This window comes from Gambusia affinis, linkage group LG06 (assembly GCF_019740435.1).
Source record: "Gambusia affinis linkage group LG06, SWU_Gaff_1.0, whole genome shotgun sequence".
Lineage (NCBI taxonomy): Eukaryota > Metazoa > Chordata > Actinopteri > Cyprinodontiformes > Poeciliidae > Gambusia > Gambusia affinis.
The window spans coordinates 19,395,955-19,421,363 of record NC_057873.1 but is presented as its reverse complement, the minus strand read 5'-3'; the positions used below and the strand labels follow the sequence as shown (position 1 = coordinate 19,421,363).

Genomic DNA, 25,409 nt, shown 5'->3' with positions numbered 1-25,409 from the left:
ACTATAAATTTAAATGAGCTCCCGGTTTTGAACTGTTTTTTTTTTTTTCTTTTTGAAGTCATAAAGTTTGCTTACTGTATCAGTAGTATTGGAAAAAAAAAAGCCCCACAAAAACAGATTATTAAAAAAGTTATTGACTGACGGCTATATTTTATACCCGAAAACTCTTGTGTACGAAACTTAAATTTCTTTCATGTACGGATTAGACCCGCTTGAGGCTAACTCCTGGTCTACCTTAAAAAATTACGTCACATTATAGCCCCGCCCAGGCAGATGAACGGAAGTGAAAAGAAACAGGCAGGCTGGTGTGGCCCTGACAGCATAAAAACAGCTGTGACGCGAAGAAAGACCTTTAAAAGAAAGAAAGAAAAACATTCGTTTCAGTTTTTTAGTCGAGAGAAACGGATGGTGTGGAAGTAGATATTAGGTCAACATGGTACTCATCTGGGAGCCTCTTTCGAAGACGTTGAAACAGCTGGTGTTCCTTTCCGCCTTGTTTCGTCTTGTTGTGTCTCAGGGTGAAGACAAGGAGCAGTTGCGACGGAGCACCGGTGCTTCGGAAACGATAGAGACTTACAATCAATACTACAATTATGTTGACCTAACGACACGCTTACAGGCTTTAGCGCAGAACTACCCCCACATTGCGAACCTGTCGAGCATTGGTCGGTCTGTGGAGGGCAGGGAGTTGTGGGTGATGCGGATCACTGTGGAGCCCAACAAAGACACGCCGGGGAAACCTAAATTTAAGTACGTGGGGAACATGCACGGAGATGAGACCGTGTCCAGACAGGTGTTGGTCTACCTGGTGGAGTACCTGCTCACTAAGTATGGGGAGGAAGACCGAATCACACAGCTGGTGAACAGCACGGATATTTACATCATGCCCAGCATGAACCCTGACGGCTTTGAGAAGTCAAGGGAAGGGGACTGCAATGGTGACAACGGGGGTCGAAATAATGCCAGAAATAAGGACCTAAACAGAAGTTTTCCCGATCAGTTTGACGGGACAACAGTGAGTCCCGATACCATTCCAGAGGTCATGGCAGTGATAAAATGGATCAAGGAGAAAAAGTGAGTACGACTGTTCTCTAAGCTGTGTCTATTTAGAAATAGTTTGTCAATATTTGGCTCCTTCCTCGGAAACAAAAAATAAAAGTTCAGACATTGTTTAACATTTTGATGTTTTAAATTTTCTGTTATGTTTTTAGGATCCATGTGAAATTCATATCATATCATATTTAGGACTGCGCAGTATTAGAAAGTAAGGCCACGGGAATATTTTTGGTAAAGATGGCAGTGAGTATGTTGAGTAGACAAATCCCAATTTTCCTTGTTTCCATCTTCCTCATGTTTGCTTTCAGCCATCTTTGTACCAGGTGTGACATCCTGAAGTCAGACTTCATCAAACTGGCCGATTGTAAGCAAAATGTATATTTCTAAGGCAAACTTATGGAATAAGACCTTCTAAATGTAGTTATAATCACGAGGTTATTGCCCAGAATGTTCATCTTTTTGTGGTTATGTTCTTTGTAAACTCATTATACTTTCAAAGGTTGTACATTTAAGCTTCCAGTTCTTGAGGCCTGGGCTATTTCTGAATCATTATCAAATGGTTTATCAGATGAAGTATCTTCTACGGCTGGCCTAAAGCAGTTGCTACTTTTCTCATGTTTACTGCTTTGTTTATTTTTTGGGGGAGGCCTTCAGGTTCTAACTAGTAGTACAACTTCTCTATGTTATTTCTTATTGTGTGACGAAGTTGAAAAGATGTCAGCTGGCATTCACATTCACAGAGTTTAGTTGTGTGAAAGTTTCGTTGCCAGTGGCTCAGAAAAACGATTTTGGTAACACCTTGACATTACATAACTGTCCTCTGATACCTGCACAGTGGAATGTTTTCCTCATTCTTTTCTTTCTAAAAGTTGTGCTCAAGTAAATGTCGATCCATCTACAACCTTCACGGGCGTATCCCATTGCAGCCCGCCAAGGAGAATACCAGCAGTCAGAGATGTTTAAATGAGATTTTTCCAGATTTCCTGCCTATTTTAGAGCAAAATTTTGCCAGACGAATTCACATTTTGTCATTTTGTGACCAGCAGACGAAATATTTTCAAAGGCTTGAATCCTGTTATTTAGAGAGGAGAGCTGCAATTAACTTCCATCGTCATTTAATAGATGTGTAGTTGACATGTGATAACATACATTGACTTACGATGCAAGTAACAAAGCAGACTCAAGACAAACAAAATGGCATTGTGAAAGTAGAATAACATTTATTGAGCAGTTATATTTCTGTTTTAAAAGTTGAAAAAGAACAACTAAAAGTGCTTCACATCAAGCAGTAGCTGGAGTGCAGGCACCTATTTAGGCTGAACAGATATTCTTAATACTGGCCAAAACAAACAAAAAAAAAACAAAAAAAACACCCACTGTATAATTTGGGAAATGCCAGTAAAAATGTGTAAAAACGTTAAAATAAGTGTGTGTTGCCATCTCGGATTGGAAGTTAGCTGTAGGGTGCATGGTGACGATATAAACTACTACTCTTTCTGAGTTGTAGTTGTTTTGAATTGTTTAATTATTGCTCTAACTTGCATAAATTGCTGCTCCCGACTCCACAGATTTGTTCTCTCTGGGAATCTGCACGGCGGCACCGTGGTGGCCAGTTACCCTTTCGACGACTCTGCCTCCCACCAGATAGAGGGCTTCTACAGCCAGTCGGAGGATGACAGTCTGTTTCGCTACCTGGCCCTGGTGTATTCCCAAAATCACCCTGCGATGAAGACGGGTCAGCCCAACTGTCCCGGCTCTTCCGGAGAAACCTTTAAAGACGGGATCACCAACGGAGCCAGCTGGTATGATGTGCCAGGTGAGTGGTTAAGCAGTTCAGTTGTTCATGTTAAAATGTTCAACATAAGTCTGACGGTGAAAGTCCACTGCAGTATGGTCAGTGTGATGTCGGGGAAATTAAAAAGTAGGCCAGTTTTTTGCTATGAGATTGCTTCAAGCACTTTTAAACTTAGTCGTGTTTTTACAGCCACAGTCAGCTGGCTTAGACTGAGCTCAGTTTTATGGATCACATTCTTTGTGCCGTCCTAGAAACTTTTTAATTACAGCTGGCCTGCTGTTGTTTTTTGATGTTAGCGTAAGTCTGTCATTTGTGAACATACAACTCTCCCTTAAAGTGGTTGTGCAGGGGCCGTCTGTCTAAAACCTAAGACTGTTTCTGATTGTCGGATTGTTTGCAGCTTATTCAGGAATGTGTCGGTGCTCAAGCTGCAGCATGTTCAGGATGAATTAAATTCAAGTTGTTTCGATTTATTTCATTGAAGGCGGGACTCTGTTTATTCTTTTATCAGGAACATGGCAGGATTTTATGTTTTTCTCTTCAGTATAATCTACATTCTAGAAAAGTTTTTTCTTTGACATATCCTACGACAGTTTTAATAAATATGTAAAAGACGTATATCTTTTTTTAGAAAAGTTACATACTCCAGCTTTAAATTAAAGATTGCACCGGTTCCCTAATTCTCACATAAAAGTGTTTCTAAGAGATAGACTGCTGTTGGCAAATAAAGACAAATTAATCATTTCCAGAACATAGATTATCTTTGTTGCAAAAGTATTTCTATTGTTTGTAGTCAAACAGTCACATTTGTCATCATGCATCACTGGAAGCACTTCTTGTTTCATTGCTCCTCACTCAAAAGGCATTTTTGTGGCAAGAAAAAATACTATTTTGCTTTGAAAGACAATCATTTACAATCTGGTCTTTTTCATCAGTCATTCTTTAAATATTTACACTTTTTTCTGCTTCCTGAACATGATAATATACAGTATTCTTCTCTGAGGTCATTAATTGTTGCAAGGAATTCAACATTAAATTCAATCCTCTCCATTCTCCACTTGTTTACATAAGTAGTTTTTGGTAAATCAGTCATAATTATGGTATGACTGGTATTACAACTGATTTATTGTCTTTACATGAATGAGTAATGTGAAGACAATAGAAGCTGGAATAAATCCATACTTTCTTTGCATATGACATGATGTTTCAAACAGTCCCTGTAACCTTTAACCTCTTGAACACCATTGGGCTCAATATGTTACTGCCAATGCAAAAGGAGAATTCCTGTCACTTGGAAAAGAACAGCCAACACATTTTGTGTTTGTGTTAACAATACATCACAGTCACAGATATCCAATGACTACATTCTAGAGTTGTATTGTGTGGTCCTGATTATTTGTACCAATGCAAAGAAAACCTGGAACAAATACCATTCTGTTTTCTTTTTGTTTCTAATTTTTGGGATACTTTTGGGTACAATGACAATTGTGTGTCTGACACCTGAAATTGGATCAACCACCATATGTTACTCCTTTGTTTGGTTGGCTTTTCTCGGGGCAGAGGATGGTGCTGTGCGAGTCTGCAGCTTCAGGTTTCGGCTCAGATTTCCTCTAGTGGTGCTCTGTGTTGTAACAAGTTTTATAACGAGAGCCCATCAGGAGGCGACTCCTTATGCATCAGCTCAACCTGATTTAATTGCCTTCATAAAAACATGGGTCCCTGGACCCAGTTTTTCTGTTTCTCTCCCTATTATTCTTACCAAGTTTATTGTATGAGCCATGATGTATTCTTTTATCCCCAAATTATCATTTTTATTTCCCAATTGAATTAATAGTTTTAGTCAGATTTGTAGTCCAGTTTTTTTTAATGTTCACATATTTAAATCATTTAATGACTTACTTGTTCATTAAATTGTTACTTTTTGACCAGGTTTATCTTGGCTCTTGGCTGTCCAAAAAAATGAACTCACTATCAAGTAGAGACGGATTCTGCTCTTCATATGATTTAAGATAAGCACCACTTAGTGTGAAATAGTTGAATAGATAACACCTATTTACGGTAACTGAGGGACGCCACTGTCCAAAATGTCACCTAAATTTGGACTTACCGGCACTGGATGGAAACATTGTCTGGAGGACATGGAGTGAGATCACAAGAAGCCGAGGCAAACTGCCAGGAGGAACAGAGGACGGTTCTGTTTGGCAGACAGAGCCTGAAATAATGATCCACCGTCATGTTTCACAATGATTCACTGTAATCTAATCAGGAAGAACTCTGTTTCTTCTTTAACCGTAAAATAACCTGAAACTGGATTTAAGTTTTGACTTTTCAATTTGAGGTTTTTTTTTCCCGACTAACGGCTAATTCAAAAACCTAGATCTGAGTTGTAGAGACTCTTTGCAAGTAGTTTATATGATCATTTTTACAGAACTGAAACCCTTGAGGAGTTTGAGATCACTGCAGTCACTGAATCTGTGCTACTTGTCTTTGTTTCTGTGAACAGCCGACAGGTCCACTTAGAAAAGCAGGTGCTTCTCCTTGGTGTTTGATTTTTATAGCTCAACCACTGCAGACATCCTGCAGTAAAGCACATCCTGGTCTAACTCAGGTTTTGACTTGATTGTCTGTTCGGTGGTTTCCTGCTGCATTCAGGGTGTGACAATCTCCTACTTCAACAGGATATTTAAGCCCAGGTCTGTGGGTTTGTTAAACTTTGTGGGTGCAGGGTGTTTACTTTAGTGGTTTGCTTTAGTGACAGTTTAAACTATGAAGCAGACGTAGGCTTATGTCTTCTGGTCAGGTTTGTGCTCTATAGCTTGTATGTTGTGGCAGGTAGCTAATAATCATTAATGAATGTAGACACTTATATTACTCATCCCTCATAGGTGAGATATTTTATATATAGTTTGGTTGCCATGTTACCCTGCTCTGTCTGTTTCCTCAGAAGAGAGATATATAGGCATTAAAATTAAATTTGTCCTATGACAAATAGGACAAATTTAAGGTTTTTTAAGGTTTTGTCACCAAAACAAGGTGACAACTTTGTGTCACCCTGTTTTGGTAAACGCCTTCCAGCCTCTATGAGGTTTAGGAAAAATGCAATTAAAAGGGATCAACAATAAACGTTTACTTCTAGGTACAATCTAACAGTCGGCATAGGATGAGGAGACAGTGACAAACAGTCAAAGGCCACAAAGGGGAGGGTCGATGGCAGTGGTGCTCACTGTACCTGTGTGTAGGCATGTGTGTGTGTGTGTGTGTGTGTGTGTGTGTGCGTGCACACATGTGACCATGTGTGAGGGATTTAAAGTGCAACACAATTAAACAATTAAAAGCAATAAGTGATAATCAGTATCAAGAATAATATATAATTTGTCACCTTTCCTAGAGAAGTTTAGACTTAGAATCTTGTAATTACCTAAGGTTTTGCTCACCAAACCGTTTGCGCGTCCCTGCGTAGGAGTAAACACATACCTCTAAAGAAAACCTTCACTCTAACTGTTTAACTGCATTATTTATGGCAGCACGATTAGTCAGTGCCGACTATGAGTTTGTGATTTCCTTCATCCGTTCCAAAAACTGTCACTTAAATTTTAAACTCTTATAGATTTTTTTTCTGTAACGCTTGCTGGTGTGATACATTTCAGTAAATGTTGCTCGTTTGTACATGTACGTCTTAAGAATCCGTGACAGACAGTAAGCAGGCCTACGTGAGGCTACTCAAATTAAACTTTTAGCTTTCTGCAGTTTAAAGTGATAAACAACCTCTAATATCACTCCCTTACTGAACACAACTGGAGTTCCATAAAGTCTCGTAGTAAAAGTCACATTAATACACAATCAGAACGAATCATGGTAAACCGATCCTCCGCACAAACCCATCCTCAAACATTTGTTTATCATGTCAGAGTTTTAACAAGAAAGAAAAACACGGAGGACAACCGGTACAATTGTTGCTTTATAGGTCACAACAGTTGGAAGTGTACATTTTATCTTTAGGGTTTTATGTAACACCATACTAATTAGCCACATGATTGTTGTAGAGTTATCTCTCTCTGAGCTTAAAGTCTCAAAGGTGCCCTGAAGGTAAATTTTAGTACGCCCCTCCTTCAAATAAATGCTGAGGCCATGTTTCTTTATGTTGTGGGCTGGTTGTTATAACCGATGGGTTTGCAAGCAGGTTATGTTTGTCATTTTTGTTCAACAGCAAAAAGGATGACACTCCTTTTTCAACAGCTGACAGAGCACATGAACACTTCTGTTAGGTAGACCTGCAGCCAACCACTCAGCAGGCGCACGACTTAGCTAGAAGCACTTCTGATCGGGCCAAGTCTCCTTTATGGCAGCAGCGGCGAGTTGGGCGTGTGACCTCCAGCATCATGGCAGAAACCCAGCTGTCACGCTGCGAAGTGGTTCCATTAAGCTTGGGTCAGCATTTCTGAAAAAAATTAGAGTTTAATGGTTCAGCAAAAAAAAAAAAGCAACACCAATATAAAATGATGAATGTTTTACATTGGCATGTAGTATTAATTGGAGAACTGTTTTCTAGGTTTTGCCTTGAATATATTCCAGTTAGGTTGACATTATATTTGCAACACTGTCTTTTCAAATATACGTTCCTACGTTAATATTTATATTATTAGCTTTTCTCATATTAGCACTCTGCTTTTATACATGCTTGTTTTATGTTAGTGATTTTGTTATCGTGTCTATATGCTGAAGATTTATTACACAACAGAAAAGATGCTTCTGAAAAGCATATTTTTATTTCAAAATTTATTCAAAATTAATTTTTCTTTCAAGGTCTGTTGTAATATTTTTCATGTTTTTTTATCACATGTTGTACATCTTCCCACCGATTCGTTTTCATCTCATCCAAGACTTTTCTTTTTTTGGCCATCCACAAATATCTATTTCACTTTGACTGAACACTGACTCATGTTGAGGTGAAGGATATTAAATATGGTTGACACTTAGTCATGGTTTTTGCAATCATTTGAATATGAATCTGTAAGAAAATAAAAGCAGGTTTTGCATATAATAGATTATTGATGTTGGCTTGAAAATTTATTAATATGCCTCATTTCCTTTGTTTAACCAGGTAAAACCCCCATTGAGATCCAGATCTCATTTGCAAGAGAGACCCTGGGATAAATTTGCAGAAATAGAAAATAATAATTGATTAAAATCAAAACACACTGACAGCGGAAAGTTTGTTGACCTACATGTGAAAGCCCTGAGTTGTAACCCAGTGCTGACAAATGCTGTGCTATTCTGATACATTTATACTTAACTAACGGGATTACTTTAAACAGTACAATTATGAAGTCAGGTTTTGCTATTCTTGTTGGTCTAAAATTTAATTTGGAAGAGCCTTCAAAGAGTCTCAAAGTCTTTGGTCAAGAGCCCTAAAATTAGAAGGAATCCTGAATTTTTTTTTTAAAGTTTTTCCTCTGTAATTGAGACTGGAGTGAACTGGTGCCATTGAACAAGTTATTTTTCAGTGCGCAGTTCTTGACCCCATTTACTCCGGCTGCTTAATAAGGTTGTAACTGTTTGACTGTTTCTGTGGCCACCAAGCGTGCAGTCATGGCAGCTCTTCACCGATGGGACCTCTGACTGCCCAGAACTGCTCCACAGGGATAGTCGGCCTGCTCTCCTTGACTTTAGCAGACGGTTGGGTAACTTATGAACTGCAGATGCTTCGTTGGGACTTTTAGTCACAGTAAATAATCTCTCACCAGAAGTATTCAAGTGGAAAAGGCCCTGACCTTACCAGAGGAAATGATGTCTGGCAGCTTAAAAGAGTATCCAGTTATATTGTAGAGTCTGACCAATTTTTAAATGTATAGTTAGACTGTTGTAGTGTGCTGATGTTTATGTTGATGATGTGTTACTCAGGAGGAATGCAGGACTACAACTACCTGTACGGAAACTGCCTGGAAATCACCATGGAGCTGAGCTGCTGCAAATACCCTTATGCTTCTGAGCTGCGTAAGGAATGGGATCTCAACAGGGAGTCCCTTCTGGCCTACATGGAAAAGGTAAAGCTCACAAAAAAATAAGTTTATCCCGTAGAAACTAAAACATGCCTCAGTCATCATGAATCTCTCAGTACAAATCCTTTTTAAACTCGCAGTACTATTTTCTTCCAGGTACACATGGGAGTTCGTGGCTTTGTGAAAGATGCAGTTAGCGGTGCCGCCCTCAGGAATGTCAGCATTGTGGTTGCTGGAATCCGCCACAACCTGACCACAGCACAATTTGGAGACTACTACCGCCTTCTGCTCCCGGGAACCTACAACATCACAGCTGGGGCTCCAGGGTGAGTTTATCCACGCACCACATTTGGTGCAAAGTGAAGCTATTTATTAAGCAACACCCTTTAAAGCATAGTAACAGTGTTGCAAGTCGGAAACACGCACACAAAAAAATCTGATTAAAAGTCCTTATTTCTTAAAACTGTTTCCAAGCTTGTGATGAAATCTTTCTTTATTGTTTTTCTTTTATAATTTCAGGCAAAGGAATTCCGATTCCTGAGAAATTAAAATCTGAAAAGTGTCATAGGCATTTGTATTTTACACCTCCTGAGTCAAAATATTGTATTTATAACCTATAAAATTACTGGACCAAATGATTTGTACGTCTCAATCAACTTTACACAACTAGAGGGTCAATGTTTTTGCCAGTTCCTCTGTGCAAAATAGCTGAAGCTAATAGCTGAAGTCGGACTGGATGGAGAGTTTATTGAAGCAGCAAGTTTCAAGTCTTGCATTTAAATTTTAACATTTAATTCATTAAATACTTTGATTTAAACCATTTAATATGCTTAGCATTTATCACGCTGGACATGAATCTCTGGCCCAGTCTCAAGTTGTTTGCTGCCTGCAAGACAGAGTTTATTTTTTTCTCTGTTGCCCTCTATTTAACTTTGTTATAATCTTCTAAATTTCCCAGCTTTCTCATCTCTGCTGGGAAAACCACACCTCTGCAGCATAATGCATCCATGTGTTAGTTTTCTGGCACACAGACTTTTGCATGAGTTCTGCTAAAAAAAAAGAACCAGAATAATGACACAGCTGGGGCATCACTTTTTGTAATTTTGAAATTAAAGCCTAATCGTTCTCAGTTTGTCTTTCTCTGTGTATGCAGGTACCTATCAAAGACATTCAACAATGTTCAGGTTATTGATGGCAAACCCACAGAGGCAAACTTTACCCTGCAGCCTGTTTTCAGTGAGGCTGCAGGTAAAACCCCCCAAACTACAACCTCAGCTCTGCCCACTAGTCACTTCGTTACTCCCTCTATGAAGGCTTCCAACAGCAGCCAGGCTCACGCAGTTCCCACCACCCCTCCATTCGTCCCACCTGGTCATGAGCCCATCCATCCAAAAGAGTTTCGTCACCACAACTATGCAGACATGGAGCTCTTCTTACGAAAGTACAGCAGCGAGTTTTCCTCCATCACCCATCTTTACTCCATCGGCCGCTCTGTACAAGACCGGGAGCTTTATGTGATGATAATCTCGGACAACCCTAATGTTCACGAGCATGGTGAGCGGCAAACAACACAATCAGAGCAGCTGCCCTTTGTAAAGGTCATTTATACAGGATGTGTATGTATGTTGTTAATGCATTGACGTGTTTCTCTTAATCTTTTTCAGGGGAGCCGGAGTTCAAGTATGTGGGCAACATGCACGGAAATGAGGTGGTGGGAAGGGAACTGCTGCTCAACCTCATTGAATATCTGTGTCGCAACTATGGTACCGACCCTGAGGTCACTCAGCTGGTCAACAGCACCAGGATTCACATCATGCCCTCCATGAACCCCGATGGCTACGAAGTGGCTGTGGAAGGTAAGAGAAATATTTACGGGCATAGAATCTCAACCTCCTGGAGACCGAAATCATATATTTTCTTTAATTTAAGAATTTTTTTGAATGTAGCTTTTGGTAAATATATGGCTTTCAGATAGTTGAGAGTGAGTTATGCTTGCACTGCAAAACAGCCAGCAATTTCAGTGCTTTGTAAAGCGTAGTATAGTTGTAGTAATGGATCCAGTGTTTTCGATACTGTAGCTTCCAGACATCAGATTTCCAACTAAGACATGGTGGAAAAAAAAAAAAATCTGCGACGTAGGGCTGCTACTTAGAGATGCTGCATATTACACAAATAAGTGCCCTGCTATGAAACAATTAAATAATTGCTACACAAATGCTATTAGAATGTCCAGATAATAATCTCATGTGACACTATGCATACATTCTGTCTTCACTGATGAAAATTCATTCAGCTTTTGATATTGGAGGGGAGTTGGAAAAGTCTTTTTAGTAACACAGCAACTAGTTATTTGAACTCTTGCAGGCACTTATATCCTTTGTATGGTATGTAATACTTTTAGCGCAAGATGGTCAAGAGGTTATTTAAGAAAAGAGGACAAACGGTCAACCCCAATGGAACAAAGGGATATACTCTGTTCTTCTTGCACAGTAACTTTAATTTAACCATAAACAGCACACACACACACACGAACACATACCCCCCCAAATGCATTAAAAAGTGGTCCAAACCATGAGAGTGCCAGTTTCATGTTTCGCGAGCATTTTAGTTATTATTTAAAAGAAGGACTAACTTTTTATAGTGTACAAAATATATCAATTTTTTTAACAAGAATATATTGGATAAATGTAGCTGTTTTTATGTCACTATCCCCCTTCTTATTGTGAAATCCACGTGTCCTCCTTCAACTTCTCTGTTTATCTCTTGAGCTGCTTTTCTGTGTGACATCCTTTAGTCAATAATTACTGCAGAAGTACAAAAGTGAAAATTAAAGCACAAACCTTCAAACAGGAGCACACTTCAGTGACTGTCGCATAGCAGTCACTCATCACCTGAGTTTGCTTCCCTGTAGGCGACGTGAAGGGCGGCAGAGGACGGAACAACAGCAATGACTACGATCTGAATCGCAACTTTCCAGACCAGTTTGTCACTATCACCGAACCCAGGCAGCCAGAGACAATAGCTGTCATGAGCTGGTTAAAGAACACCCCGTTTGTTTTGTCTGCAAACCTTCATGGAGGTAAATAAGCCATTCAGTGTAAAAGTTGTCATTTAGCTACATTTATATATTAATTTTCTATTTCATCCACTAAACACCTTATTATTTAGTTGCTTGTTAATTACACTAACAAAGCAATGAAGTGCAATGTTTTTGTGAAATACAGGCTCCTTAGTGGTCAACTACCCCTTCGATGATGACAAAGAGGGGCTTAGTCATTACAGCAGGTCGCCTGATGATGAAGTATTTAAGCAGGTGGCCAAAGCATACTCACAGGTAAATTAATGTCTTCCAGGCTAAAATTTCTGCTCATAGTTTTATTCATGTGTTTATAAACTATCATCATGTACCGTGCCTGACAGAATTATTAATACCTCTTCAACCTTCTCTTGTTTTGCCTTTTTAAAAACCTGATAAATTACATACAACCACAAAATGGAAAGAAAATAATACATTTAATGTCTGTTTAGTTTCTGCTTAAGAATTGATTGCAGTGGATTTAATTTAAATGTCATATTAAAGGCGAGAAAATGCAGATTTCCATTTTCAAAAACAAAAAATCTTCTTCTGCTGAAGAGTTCTATGTTCATTTTTGTTTGTCTGGGATAGAAAATCCCCCAAAATACATGGATGTTTTTTTTTTTGTTTGTTTTTTTTGTAATGAGGCAAAAGTTAGAAAAGACAGGCTCACTTTTGCCTCTTCAATCTGTGGAGAGATTTGGCTTTAAACATCTAAACAGTTGAAGTCGTTGTTAAGTTGTTTTTGTGTTGAATTTGTGTGCAGGAGAATTCCCTCATGTCCAAAGGTCACCCTTGTAATGACCTGGACCCAGAGGACTATTTTGAGGATGGCATCACTAATGGGGCCAACTGGTACACTGTTCCTGGTAGGCCTTCATTGCTCAAAGCTCATATAAAGCCAACTATTTACACAAATAATACTTTCTTTTCAAGATTTGAAATGTGCTTTTCTCACTCTTGCTTTGAGTGTCTTAACTTTACATAAGTGAAATCAAATAACCTCACAAAATAATGTAAAAAAACAACAAAGGATTGTAAAACTGTTATATAGATAGTGTGAGTTCTTTAGAGCTCTGACATTGTAACCATCATTGATACCAAAATGCATTAACGGGCTGCAGAAAATCTTTATCGATTCTTTATTATTTTGGATCCATAAATATGTTTATAAAAAGATTTGTTCACATTTACCAAAATAATATCTTGATGAACCAGAATCCAGTGCTTAAAAACCCAACATTATGGCTGAATTACCATAAATCAGTTTTGCAAACGCTCATTGCCACCATTGATGGGCATCCATATAATGTTTTAGGTAACCCCCTCGGCAAACTAAATCTAAATTTGAAAACTGTATTTTCTATTTACTCATGTTATCTTTAATCTAAAATAACTTTTGCTTGATAGTCTGACAAAAAAAATTATGTAAAAATGAGGAGTAAAGAGGCAAATACCTTGTTTTCCAGTAGTGCAGACTCCTCTTGTTACTTATTTTCAAACTAGAAGAGTCCATTGCTGGACAGTTGGTAAAATGCAAGTCAGTGCTTGTCTGTCCCTGGCTTTATTTTTGGCTTCAGTCAGAGAAGTTAACTCAGTGCCAATATCAAGAATAATTAAGACTTTATTTTTCCCAGGTGGGATGCAAGACTGGAATTACGTCAACACAAACTGCTTTGAGGTGACCATCGAGCTGGGCTGCATCAAGTACCCCCTGGCTAAGGACCTACCAAAATACTGGGAACAAAACTGGAGAGCTTTGCTGCAGTTTATGCAGCAGGTACAAAAAGCAAGAGTTAATGTTAGCACAAGGGTGGGCACTCCTGGTCCTTGAGGGCTGGCCTCCTGCAGCTTTTAGATGTAGCTCTACAGGACTGTTAATAGGACTGTTAATGACCTTATTATTTGACTCAGGTGTGTTGAAGTAGAGATGCATCTAAAAGTTGCAGGAGACCGGCCCTCGAGGACCAGGAGTGCCCACCCCTGTGCTAGCATGTACTTCACTTTCACTGTTTTCTACTTACTCCGGTTTGTTTTGTTGTTTGTTACGGTAGGTTCACACAGGAATAAAAGGCACAGTTTCTGATGACCAGGATAAAGTGGGAATTCCCAATGCCACCATCAGCGTGGGGGTAATAGACCACAACATCACTACAGGTCTTACTGGAGACTACTGGAGACTGCTGGTTCCTGGGACTTATGCAGTCACTGCCTCTGCTGATGGGTAATGTTTATATTTCAGAAAGTTCCAGAGAAAAGGCTTCCCTTCCACTACCTAAAGAAAAACCTCTTTAATTTTATCTGTGAAGGTATAAGCCCTTGACGACCTACGCTACTGTCTCAAAGGGCCAAGCAGAGGTAGTGGACTTCAGGCTGACCCGCTTAAACTCGGAAAATACCGGCCATGCGTCCACTGTTCCCCAGCTGACCCGGAGCCCATCTGACAGGGCACTCTCCAGCTTGATAAAGGAGCTGTCTCTAGACCAAGGTTTGGAGCAGCTGGTCAAGAGCACAGCCACCGATAACAGCTTCCGCTACCGACGCCCAAAAGACCTGGAAGCTTTCTTGAGGGGCCTCACACTGAACTTCCCCCAAATTACATCTTTACACAAGTGAGTATGCTGTTAATATCCAAAACCACTGACTTACAGGGTCTGGTTGATAAATCGACTTTACTCATTTGTCAAATATTTGGTTTTTGAAGATTTAATTTTTTCAAAATCTGTATTTTTATGTTTTCATCAATGGTTCAGAGTGGTGACAGCAAGCCCTAAAGAACTCCCATCGAGAATACAGTCACAGTCTTAGGAGAATAAAGTCATAATTTTATAACTCCAACAAAAAGAATAACAAAAAAGAAAAATATTAAAATGACAAAAGCTCTCTTGTGAAGTTATATTTAATTTTTTTGAGAAAATAGTGAATATAAATTCTTAATCTTTTAATGCAGCAGCATCATATTATTATCAGTTACATTACGTTGAAGTGATTGTGTAAATTACTGAGTATATCTGAAGAAAGAAACACACAAACCCAGCTAGACATCTGCTAAGCTGATAACTTTCTTGAAGTATTTTATAATTAAAGCAACTTTTTTAAGATGGAGATTTTAATTTTAAGCCTTACTGCCCAGCACTGTGTTACCTTGTTGTTTTTAGATAAGCATTTATCTTGGAATTGATCTCAAAGCTGTTAAGCAAGTTTGCTGCAAGGTTTAGCTTCAATCTGCTGTTGATTGAGTTGGTTGTCAATGCATCAATATTTTTCTAACCCTTCATGTGATTTTGTGTTTCTTGTGTTTAGACTGGGCGAAAGTGTAGAGTTTAAAAACATTTCGGCTCTGGAAATCTCCAACAATCCAGCAGAACCAGAGCCGTCTGAACCAAAGATCCGCTTCGTGGCGGGGATCCACGGCAACGCTCCTGTGGGCACGGAGCTGCTGCTGGAGTTTGCCGCCTTTCTGTGCATCAACTACGGCAAGAATGCCGCCATTTCCAAGGTTAGTGTCGGTATCGCCCTAAATACACTGAGCCCTGAAACATTTTATGCTAGCCGGCACAGACGAACTGTAACGGACCACCCTAAAACATGTGTTTTCAAAATAGTAAAATACAAATGCATGGCACACTTCAGGCTTGTACTTGTAAAAAAACTCAAATTCATGTATTTTTACCATGTTATACTTGTTCTCTACTTTGTGAGGGTCTGTCACATAAGATTCTATTAAAACACAACCAGACAGAATGTGAACAAGTTCAAGGGGTTTGAATACTTTGCATGCATTTTTTCTGCATTAATTTGACTTCTCTACGTTTCCTGTTCTCCAGCTAATCAACGAGACACGCATTTTCATTGTGCCCTCCATCAACCCTGACGGACGGGAACAGGCGGCGGAGAAGGAATGCTCATCCAGCCGCGGCCTGACCAACTCCAACGGCAAAGATCTTGACAAGACGTTTTTCGGTCCGTTATTTGGATACATATTTATTGCTACATTTCTGTCAAAGTTGTTTGGAATAAAATACAGCTGAATTACAGTAGACTTGATTAAGAGAGGCTTGCTGTTTTTCCTTTCCTACTTTAACAGGCAACTCGTGGCAGCATTTGATGGAGCCAGAACCAGAGACCAGAGCAATGATGAATTTTATTCAAAGCAATGACTTCAGTCTGTCTGTCGCCCTGGATGGAGGCGCTCTGGTTGTCACCTACCCTTATGACAAACCTGTTCAGACTGGTAACACCACTTTGGATAGTCTTGTGCTGTGTAACCTATTATGCCTTTACATATTATTACTTTAAGAAAAAACTTTCCTACGGTGATGATTTATGATGTTCAAGGCTTGATGATAATCTTCTCTTCATCATCACCAAACCGGATGAAATTAAACGTGAATAATTTGTTTTTGTAGTTAAGAATGAAGCCACTTTGAAGTACTTGGCAAAAGTGTATGCCAAGAACCATCCCAAGATGCACCCCGGTGACGTTGCATGTTCCAACAACGGGCAAAGTATGACTTAATTTTTATTAATGGATGTCATGTCTGTCATTTATATCTGTGAGTTAAGATAATCATGTTTGTTAACTGTCTGCTTTCACTGTACTCAGTGGGAAATGTCCCAGATGGAGTGATGAAAGCAGCACAATTGCAAAGTCACATGGGGAGCATGAAGGTAAGACTTTTCAACTAGAATGAAAGTTTTTTTTTTTATGGAAGATTTAACAACAAAGTACATTTTTATTGTGACTGGGTTATTTGGAAAATATACACAATATGTTGCCAAAACTATTGGGTCACAATGTCTGGAGACACACATATAAACTTGATTGATACCCCATTGTTAATCCTTATGACTTAATATCAAGTTACTCTGGGAATGATTTTTGCTGGGTTTTAAAGTGGGACTTTGGAAATTTTCTCCCATTCTCCCAGAAGAGCATTTGTCAGGTCAAACACTGATGTTGGATGAGAAGGTCTGGCTCAAAATCTCAGATTCATCCAAAAAAAATCTCCTATTAGGTTTTGGTTAGGAGCATATGGAGGCCAGTCCAGTCCTTTTAAACCAAACTCACTCATTTGTGTCTTTCTGGACAATGTTCCCCTTCCTTCAGTTAGGAAGGAACTGAAGGAAGGGGAACATCCCTGAACTGTACCCACAAAACATTCACAAAGTGCTGTTTCATCTTTTACTTTCTTTTATCCGTTATCTTTATCTGGTGTCTCGTGTCACATTTCATTCTCGTGTCATTCCAGGACTTCAGTATGGATTTTGGACACTGCCCAGAAATCACAGTATATACCGGCTGCTGTTTGTTTCCTGCTGCTAATCAGCTGGGAACGCTCTGGGCTGAGAACAAAAAGGCTCTCCTCAGCATGCTGGTGGAGGTAAGATGTTAGTCTTATAGAATTTTTAGTAATGTACTTTTATATTGAAATGTTTTGTTTTGCATTTTTTTTATTTCTAAGAAAAATATTTTAGTATTCCTATTTTTATTTTAAATTCAGTTTAAGATTGTCATTCACTTTCAGGTTGCTATTTACTTGAGTCTTTCTTTTTTTATTGAAGCTTTCTTGATCTGCTCTCTTTTACCTTTACATCCTCCAACAATCTGAATTATGTCCATTTTTAACTCCCAGGTCTTTGTTCCTCATATCGGTAATATCTACAGACACTGCCCTGAAGAAAAAAATGTATTTAAGAGAGGAGTCTTATTAAGAAAAGCACATTCTAAAGGGCAACTTTCTAAAAGTTTGGATTTATGACCAATGCAGAATTCTTAGAAAGGCATTTTCAGATCTGGATATGTGTGCAAATAGTTAAGAGATAATAAAAAAAATATTTGTATGTGTTTCCATTATTAAAACATTATGAGCAAGTGTTTGTGGACAGTAGAAATTGGTGATACAACAACCAACACATGACCATCCATCCCTAATCTAAAAATATTCCCCATTGTTAGTTCACTTTTGCATTTAGAAATTGCCTAAAAACCATGAAGCCATCAAGTTTTCTTCAACAACAACAAAAAAATAATAAATTTGCGTCTATTGATAAATTCTGAGATTAAGAATTCTACAATTCTCCAAAAAAAATTTAAAAAAAATTCTAGTTCCTAAAATTATCATTTGAAAATGTCCTGAGTAAATGTAATCTGTAATCTGAGTAAATTTTATGAAATTGTATTAATCTATTAAATATTTCCATAGTCTAAAGTCATACTATTAGAGGTGTGTCACAAACCATGAATGTTTTTGCTCAGGTCCATAAAGGGGTGCGTGGTGTAGTGAGGGACAGAAGCGGGAAACCCGTTGTCGGAGCGACCATTTTTCTGAACACAACCCTGAAAGTTTCTACTTCTGAGGGCGGCTACTTCCACACCCTGGTCCACCCAGGCACCTATAATATTGATGCCATAGCTGAAGGCTATGGAAGTCGCCATAAACAGGTACGCTGTGTTTTACATGCAAATGCTTTATACATAGCATAGAAGTCAGAACTTAGAATAAGCATACAGCTTTTAACATGAACCCATCAAGTAACAAATACGCTCTTAAAATAAATATTATCTCCAGGTGCATATTAATACATAGAATATTATTGAATACTGATAAAGTGATACTGAATGACGTATCTAAAGTTTTTCTGTTCGTTTTTAGTAACTACATTATGGCTTAATGTATGAAAACTGATGAATACTCAGTTTCTCAGAATATTAGGTGGCATAAGGCTAATAAAACATTATTTTTAGTACAACACAATTAGGATTAATGGTGCATTCACAGTAAACGCGTTAAGCGAGTCAAAAATGTCTCTGACGTTTCAAGTTTGACGCGTGTGCCCTTTTGGTGCGTTCACGCCAAACGCGTTTTGAGCATGAGGTGCTTCTGGTTTACATTCAAAGTTTCTGTGGAGCATTGGACGCACTCGATGCTGCAAACGGTTCAAACGGTGCAAAATGCCTCATGCTAGATGCTCCACAAGCTCTCGATGCGCCTCCACATAGACTTTGAATGTAAACCAGACGCACCTGGTTTGCATCGCTCAAAACACGCTTGGTTAGAACGCATCAAGATATTTGCCTGAAACCCTCTGCCATAAATCTGTGTAATATTGCTTTTTCTGTTTGTGTTTAATAACTGAAATGAAGGTCTTATTTTCTTAATGCATATCTAGATTCTAATGACTGACTCCCTGGAACGTTTGGAAAAATACAAACCTCAAAATGTTTTCTTTTAAATTTAGGATTTTTAGTTTAGAAATGACTTGTCTTTATTAATTTAACATTATTTAATCTGTTCATGTATTTATCCATTAGTGTACAACATCACTTTAGAAATTAGATGAATATAAAAACTTTTTACCTGCAGACCAATATGTCTTGTAAAAATTCACAGTAAGGATTGCAGTACATTTCAAATTGTACAGATGTGGCTGAAAAACGAAACAACAGTCAATAGAAGTATATAGTAATAAGTTTAACAGAGAGCAAACCCATGCTTATTATAGACAGTCTTAGGAGGGATTTTACCACGGTTCCCCTTTACAGTCTATATCTATAGCAGGCGTTGAGCGAAGCACGCAGAACCTCTCCGTCACTTCCACCTTTCCATCAGGGCGCTCTGAAATCTCCAGTGTCGGATACGCCATCTCGTCCAGCAGGCGTTCCTTGATGATAAACCCCAGCTCCAGGCTGTAAGGCCTCTGCTTCCCACAGGGCCTGTAGAGCAGGGGATCCACCACAGAGTGATGGGTCTTCTGGAAGTCTTCCACTGAATAACCATGGATCGTCAGAGCAGCTCCTGAGGTCTCCTCCGTCTCGACAGCTTCGGAGCTGCACAACTGATCAGAGAGATCTGGAATAATTGCAGCATTCCTGATATACCTCTCATCCAGCGGTTTCTCAGGGTCGTGCTCCTCAAACATAAGCTGTGAACTAAATGGCGGAGCCAACAAGAAGTTCCTCTCCTTAACAGTCTGCCCATACTTTTTAGGGCATCGAATGCTCTGTCTCAACTCATAGGGGAGCATCTCATTTACCTGAAAAGAGAAATTACGTTAGTTTCACAGATTCTTCTGTTATCAGAAAATAGTACAAAAATGTCCTGACAGTAGAAGAAGACACAGAGAGCTTCTACTCTGCCACCAATCTCTGTTTGGGTTCAAATCATTTTACTAAAATGCATCTGCCTTGTTGTAATCCAGCAACTTCATTCTTAATGTGATTTTTGTAAGTTACCTTTCAGCTGAATATATTAGGATATTTTTTTTTCTCTCCAACAGTATTTTCTTTGAGTTACAAACCTGCAGCAGGTTATACTAAACAGACACACCTGCAGAAGGGATCAGCTGATTAGATGATTAGCCATCTCTGTTGTCAAAGAAGCTTTGAGAGACGGAGATGTTCCTATTTACCTCATTTAAAAAACAACACCCTGATTGGATACAAAGATGTGACCTTTTAATTTTTTCTCTGTCGAACCGTAATGTATGAAGGCGTGAAACCAGAACATTTAATATTTGCTTTAATTTGAATTCCTCAGCCCTCAATCAGATGTGAATAGACCAACACAATTACCATTAAAACTTTCAAAAGTGAAGTTTCAATAACCTTGTATTAGCTTTCACTTCAGGTTGGAAAACAGGCCACTCCACAAACAAACGTAACACGTTTTGTTCATTGCTCCAATATGAATCATATGTGATAAAGAAAAGTTTGGTAATGTTAACTTTTTTTTTTTTTTTTTCAGGTTTTCCAGGTTGTGGTCACTTCCCATGAAGCTGCTGCTTTTGTCCCGATAGAGTTTGATGTAGACAACAGCATATTTGGATTTCAAAGGGAGTTTGTTGTGGCCTGTGCAGGTAGTTATCAGAAGAGCCTTATGCAGATGGGAGTAGTTTTTTTTTATGAAAGATCTCAGCTCAGAAGTTTACATTCACCCATCATGTGCTTGAGTATCATTACTTTTACCTTAAAAGTAATGATACTTTTAAAGTATCATTACTTTAAAAGCATGATACCTTGAAAGTTTTAAAACAAAAGTTTTAAAATTCAAAACTTTTGTTTCTGACAAAATACACAATTGCAGTAAAGATAATGTATGTTTTTTTTTTTTTTTTACTTAAGTCAAGTTTGCCCAATAAAACTAGTAGCGCCATCTGGTGGACAAAGAAAAGTTAACACTTAATGGCGAATTCTTGAAAATTAAGCCTTACCATAAAGGGACTCATTTGTTTATGATGTAAATGTAGAATCAAAATATTGGCTTGTCAAAGGTTTTAAATAAGGCACTATGAAAAAAAGGCGCTATATTTAACTTTAATTTTAAGGTTGTTTTTTTTTGTTTGTTTTTTTTTTAACATGTTGCCACTTTGATTTTTAAACACTTTGCGGCCATTTGTGCCTTTTATGAGAAGCAGCATTTTGTGTTCTTGAGATAATTTATTTATTTATTTATTTATTTATTTTCAGGTTTTGTCTACTTTAGTAAAACTTTAACAAAAAATCTGATACTATTATCTAGCACTTTTAAAATACATTCAGTAAACGGAGCCAAAGCATATTATGAATGTCTCAGGACAATTATTGACTCAAAACTAACTGAAAAACAATGAGTGTTGGTGTGTAAGAAGATACAACTTCTGACCTCTACTGGAGTCATAAATTTATTTACACTTAAATTAAAAGCTATTTTGTTCCAAGTGACTAATGTTTTCTTTAGTAATATTTATGTTTTTGTTTTTTTTATGCAGATGAAAATGTGTAACAGTGCGTCTCTCATTTTGTATTTGCAGCTGCCTCCATGACAGCGCTGGTGTTGACGGCGTGCATCATTTGGTGCGTGTGCTCAGCGAAGTCCGACCATCAGAAGGACGGTTTCCACCGGTTGCGGCAGCACCGCGACGAATACGACGATGAAATCCATCTCAACTCCATGGGCTCCAAAAAGTCCCTGCTCGCCCACGAGTTTCAGGATGAAAGCGAAAGCGATGAAGAGACACTATATGCGAACAAAATCTGAAAGATTTGCACTAGAATTTTTGCTTATTTTTTTTATTTTTTATTTTTTGCTCTAGAGTTAAATCCTTAAGGATCTCAATGAACTCTTCATATCACAGCTTCACCGTCTCTGAATGAGTGATGCAAGCATTTTCTTTGTTACTCCATCAGTTATCCTGCTGGTGGACTCCTGCCTGACCAGCAGGGTGGGGATGGGGGACGATGATGATGAATACAGTGAATGAAGAAGTTCCTCTCCGGCCTCATTGATCCTTTGCAGTGGCTTCTTTGTTTTCCGAGGCATTCAAAAAGGCCTCTGCTCATTCTGCCCAGTTTAAAGGCCAAGCTGCCAAGTCCAAATGAACTCCTGAAAACAAAAGTAGCAAGAAGTGCTGTATTGCCCAAAATGGATCTTTGAAATAAGCAACAATTTAATAATCCTTCAAAATTGGAAATCCAATTTTTAATATATATATATATATTTTTTTTCATTTCTTGATCCAAAGTAGAATAGCTGCACTGAAAGTGTGCGAGCCTTTGGGAGAACGACTCCAACTCTGTGCCTTGGCTTCTGGGGGTTTATCTGTCCAGTCAGACTGAAATAGATGAGACAAAGCTGCATTTGCTTTCAATAAAACTGAGTTTATGCTGAAAATTGATCCATCCAGTAGTCTGCTGAGGAGAAAAGATGAAAAATCTTTCTTGTTAACGTTTTGGCACAATTTTAAGGTGACTTGCCTGGGAGTTTATCAGTTTTGTGTTTTTTGTCAGGCTTAAATAAAATCTGCCCTGGAATGGTAAGTGCATAAGGAAAGTTCACCTGCACTAAGGGCTTTTACTCCACCAGAGCGGTTCCAGTCCTAAAATGGTCCGAGTATTTGCTGGAGTCCGGTTCTTATAGAACAACACTGTTGTGAGTGCCATGTTTAAAATGAAAATGATAGAAACTCTGGATAAATTATTAAGAGTTTTATTATCAGTTGAATAAGACTAACTTTTTTTTTTGTTTAAAATTTGATTTAATTGATAAGCTGTTGAAATTAGAGCGTTCATTCATATATAACAGGATTTGCATAGGTCAGTTCTCTCTCAGAATATCAAATATTTACTGGTTAAGATCTTCATGGTGATGCAATGATGTGGCATCAAGATGGTTCCATGGCCGTGGAAAAGTGACCAGTTCTTTTATAAAAACCAGTTAAGAACTTCCTCCAGCACCACTGGAACCACTTTGGTGGAAAAATCCCAGAACTGGAAAGCCAACACCGTCTGATATCCCTGCTGAAAGAAAGAAAGAAAAAAACAAACAAAGAAGCTAGAAATATGTAGTGATGATTGTATTTATTATTCCATTTTTTAATAGATTTATGTTTCAGTATAATTTTGTTCTGTATATGGAAAGTTACTGATGGCTTTTAACTGTCCTGTTATTTTGATTAGAATCTTTTATTTTTAGCTTTACTTTGTTTTCTGATATTTTTGATGACAAACTACTTTCATTTAAAATCAAACCTGGTTTGTTTCCCAATTAATTAATAAAATACATCAAGTGTATTTGTGCCCCACAAGTTAAAATTGTAGCTCAATCCTCTGAAATCATCCAGGTAATATCCTCCTCGGTTATCTTGTAACTTTTAAAAGTTGTTTCTCGTTGACTCATTCTGTGAGAGGCAAGTTTCTCCAAAGACTTGGGAGTCGTATGAAAAGCTTTAGCATGGTAGAAAATATGGTTATTTTGTGTCTGTTTTAGGTTTTCTAGCTTCCTAAATGTAATGAAAAGCATTTCAAAACAAACCAGATAAGTTACCAGGATCAAAAACGGGATAGATTTGCTCATCGCTGAAATGCTCAACTACTGTTGGTTGCTATGAAATCACTGAAAGTGCATTGGGATAGGCAAATGCACGGTTTAGCAGCAATATACTCTTGTTCAGTCCCAAGTTTACCCTGACCTCTAGCTGTTTTCACAAGAGATTATTTCTTACAATTTGCGTTGGGAGACAGTTTTGTAAATTATTTTTCTTATGCTATGTCTGTGAAGCCCCTTCAAATTCTCTATAAGCCTTTGGAAGTGTCACAGTCTGGGTGTGAAGATTTTATATAAAGAAACTGGAACTGTAAATGTTGTTTGCCAATTGTACTTGATGCTCACTATAAATCAACACATAGCAGAACATTTAACCAGAACCTTGATGTGATCATAATATACTAACATGCACAACAAACATGCAAACTACACAATAAAACACCTAACAGCCACATGTCTTGCTTCAGTTATTTTTTTTTTTCAGATATTGCAATGTAAACTAACAGGCTATGAAAGAGAGAAAAAACCTAAAACCCTAATATCTACACGGTGTCCTGTTTATTGGCCTTTAAATCTAATAACAGTTTGTGTCACATTGAGGTGTATCTCAAAGTTCACAGAAAATGAGTAAAATTGTTTTTTTATTTTTTTTTTATTTAATGAGCTCATCTTTAATTGAGATTCTTGCAAATACATTGTAAACAAGGCATCCTACACAATTGCACGTGTTAGTAATTGATTTATATCCGGTAAATCTATATAACTACTGGTCATTGGTAGTTGACTGAAAACCTAATTCCATGTGATCAAAATGAACACAAATGTAAAGCCCTGTTTATACATGAGGAACACAATCCCCTGCTGCCAGGAACAGTGGGTCAGAAACAGACAACTGCACTCCACAGGCAGAGATGTACTTGAGATTTGTGTTTATATAGAGACATAAAAAAAAAAAAACACAAAATAGTTTATCAGCTTCAAAGAACAACGATGAAGAAAATGTACATCACAGTTTTCAGATTTTACTTTCAAAACATCATTGCTCCACTTTGTTTCTCTATCTCAAAATATGGTAATTTAATCCATTTTATTGTTGTAATGTGAACAATCTTGAAAAGTTCAAGAGTTAGGAATATTTTGTAAGGCACTGCTCAACGAGCTATAGCTAGTATTCCTACAGGGACTTTTTAAAATCCTTTAAGCCATTTCCCCTTTTCATTGTGGTGCAGGAAGTGTCAGTGTTTTTTAAAACAGATTTTACAAAAAGGGTGGGTGGGCAGTATTGCTTCACCAGAGTGATAAATTAATTTAGCAAAAACAGCTGAACAGCCACACATTGAACATTGGTTTAGCTTGATTATTTTTAGCAAGTAGAATATATGGTATACTTTGCCAGAAAAATTTTAAATTGTTTTCCATCCTGGCTTTGCTTTTTAAAAAGGGTATTTGAGAAGTGACAGAAGACACAATATTAACAAAATATGAAGATATTGATTTCAAATGAAGATGAAACTCTAAGCAAATAACGAATTGTTGGTGAAGCCATGTTGGCACAAACACTAACCTACTATAAAAACATAGTTAAAACGTAAAACCACAATAGAAATGTAATATATTTTATATAAAACTATACAATTTCTAAAAAGTAACATGAGATTACCAATAATTTATCATAGTCG

General features: G+C 38.0%; 1 protein-coding gene across 1 annotated transcript; it reads left to right on the top strand.

Moving 5' to 3' along the window:
- Positions 1–264: 264 nt before the first annotated feature.
- cpda (carboxypeptidase D, a) lies at positions 265–24,185 on the top strand. The gene is made up of 21 exons (XM_044118686.1): positions 265–1,074; positions 2,625–2,872; positions 8,753–8,895; positions 9,007–9,176; positions 10,004–10,404; positions 10,515–10,706; positions 11,762–11,929; positions 12,075–12,184; positions 12,693–12,795; positions 13,564–13,706; positions 13,981–14,150; positions 14,236–14,538; positions 15,230–15,425; positions 15,754–15,889; positions 16,014–16,160; positions 16,336–16,434; positions 16,533–16,597; positions 17,179–17,310; positions 18,186–18,371; positions 20,674–20,785; positions 21,719–24,185. The coding sequence occupies exons 1-21, from the start codon at positions 434–436 to the stop codon at positions 21,943–21,945; spliced, it is 4,092 nt and encodes a 1,363-aa protein (XP_043974621.1). The 5' UTR covers positions 265–433; the 3' UTR covers positions 21,946–24,185.
- The last annotated feature ends 1,224 nt before the right edge of the window (positions 24,186–25,409 follow it).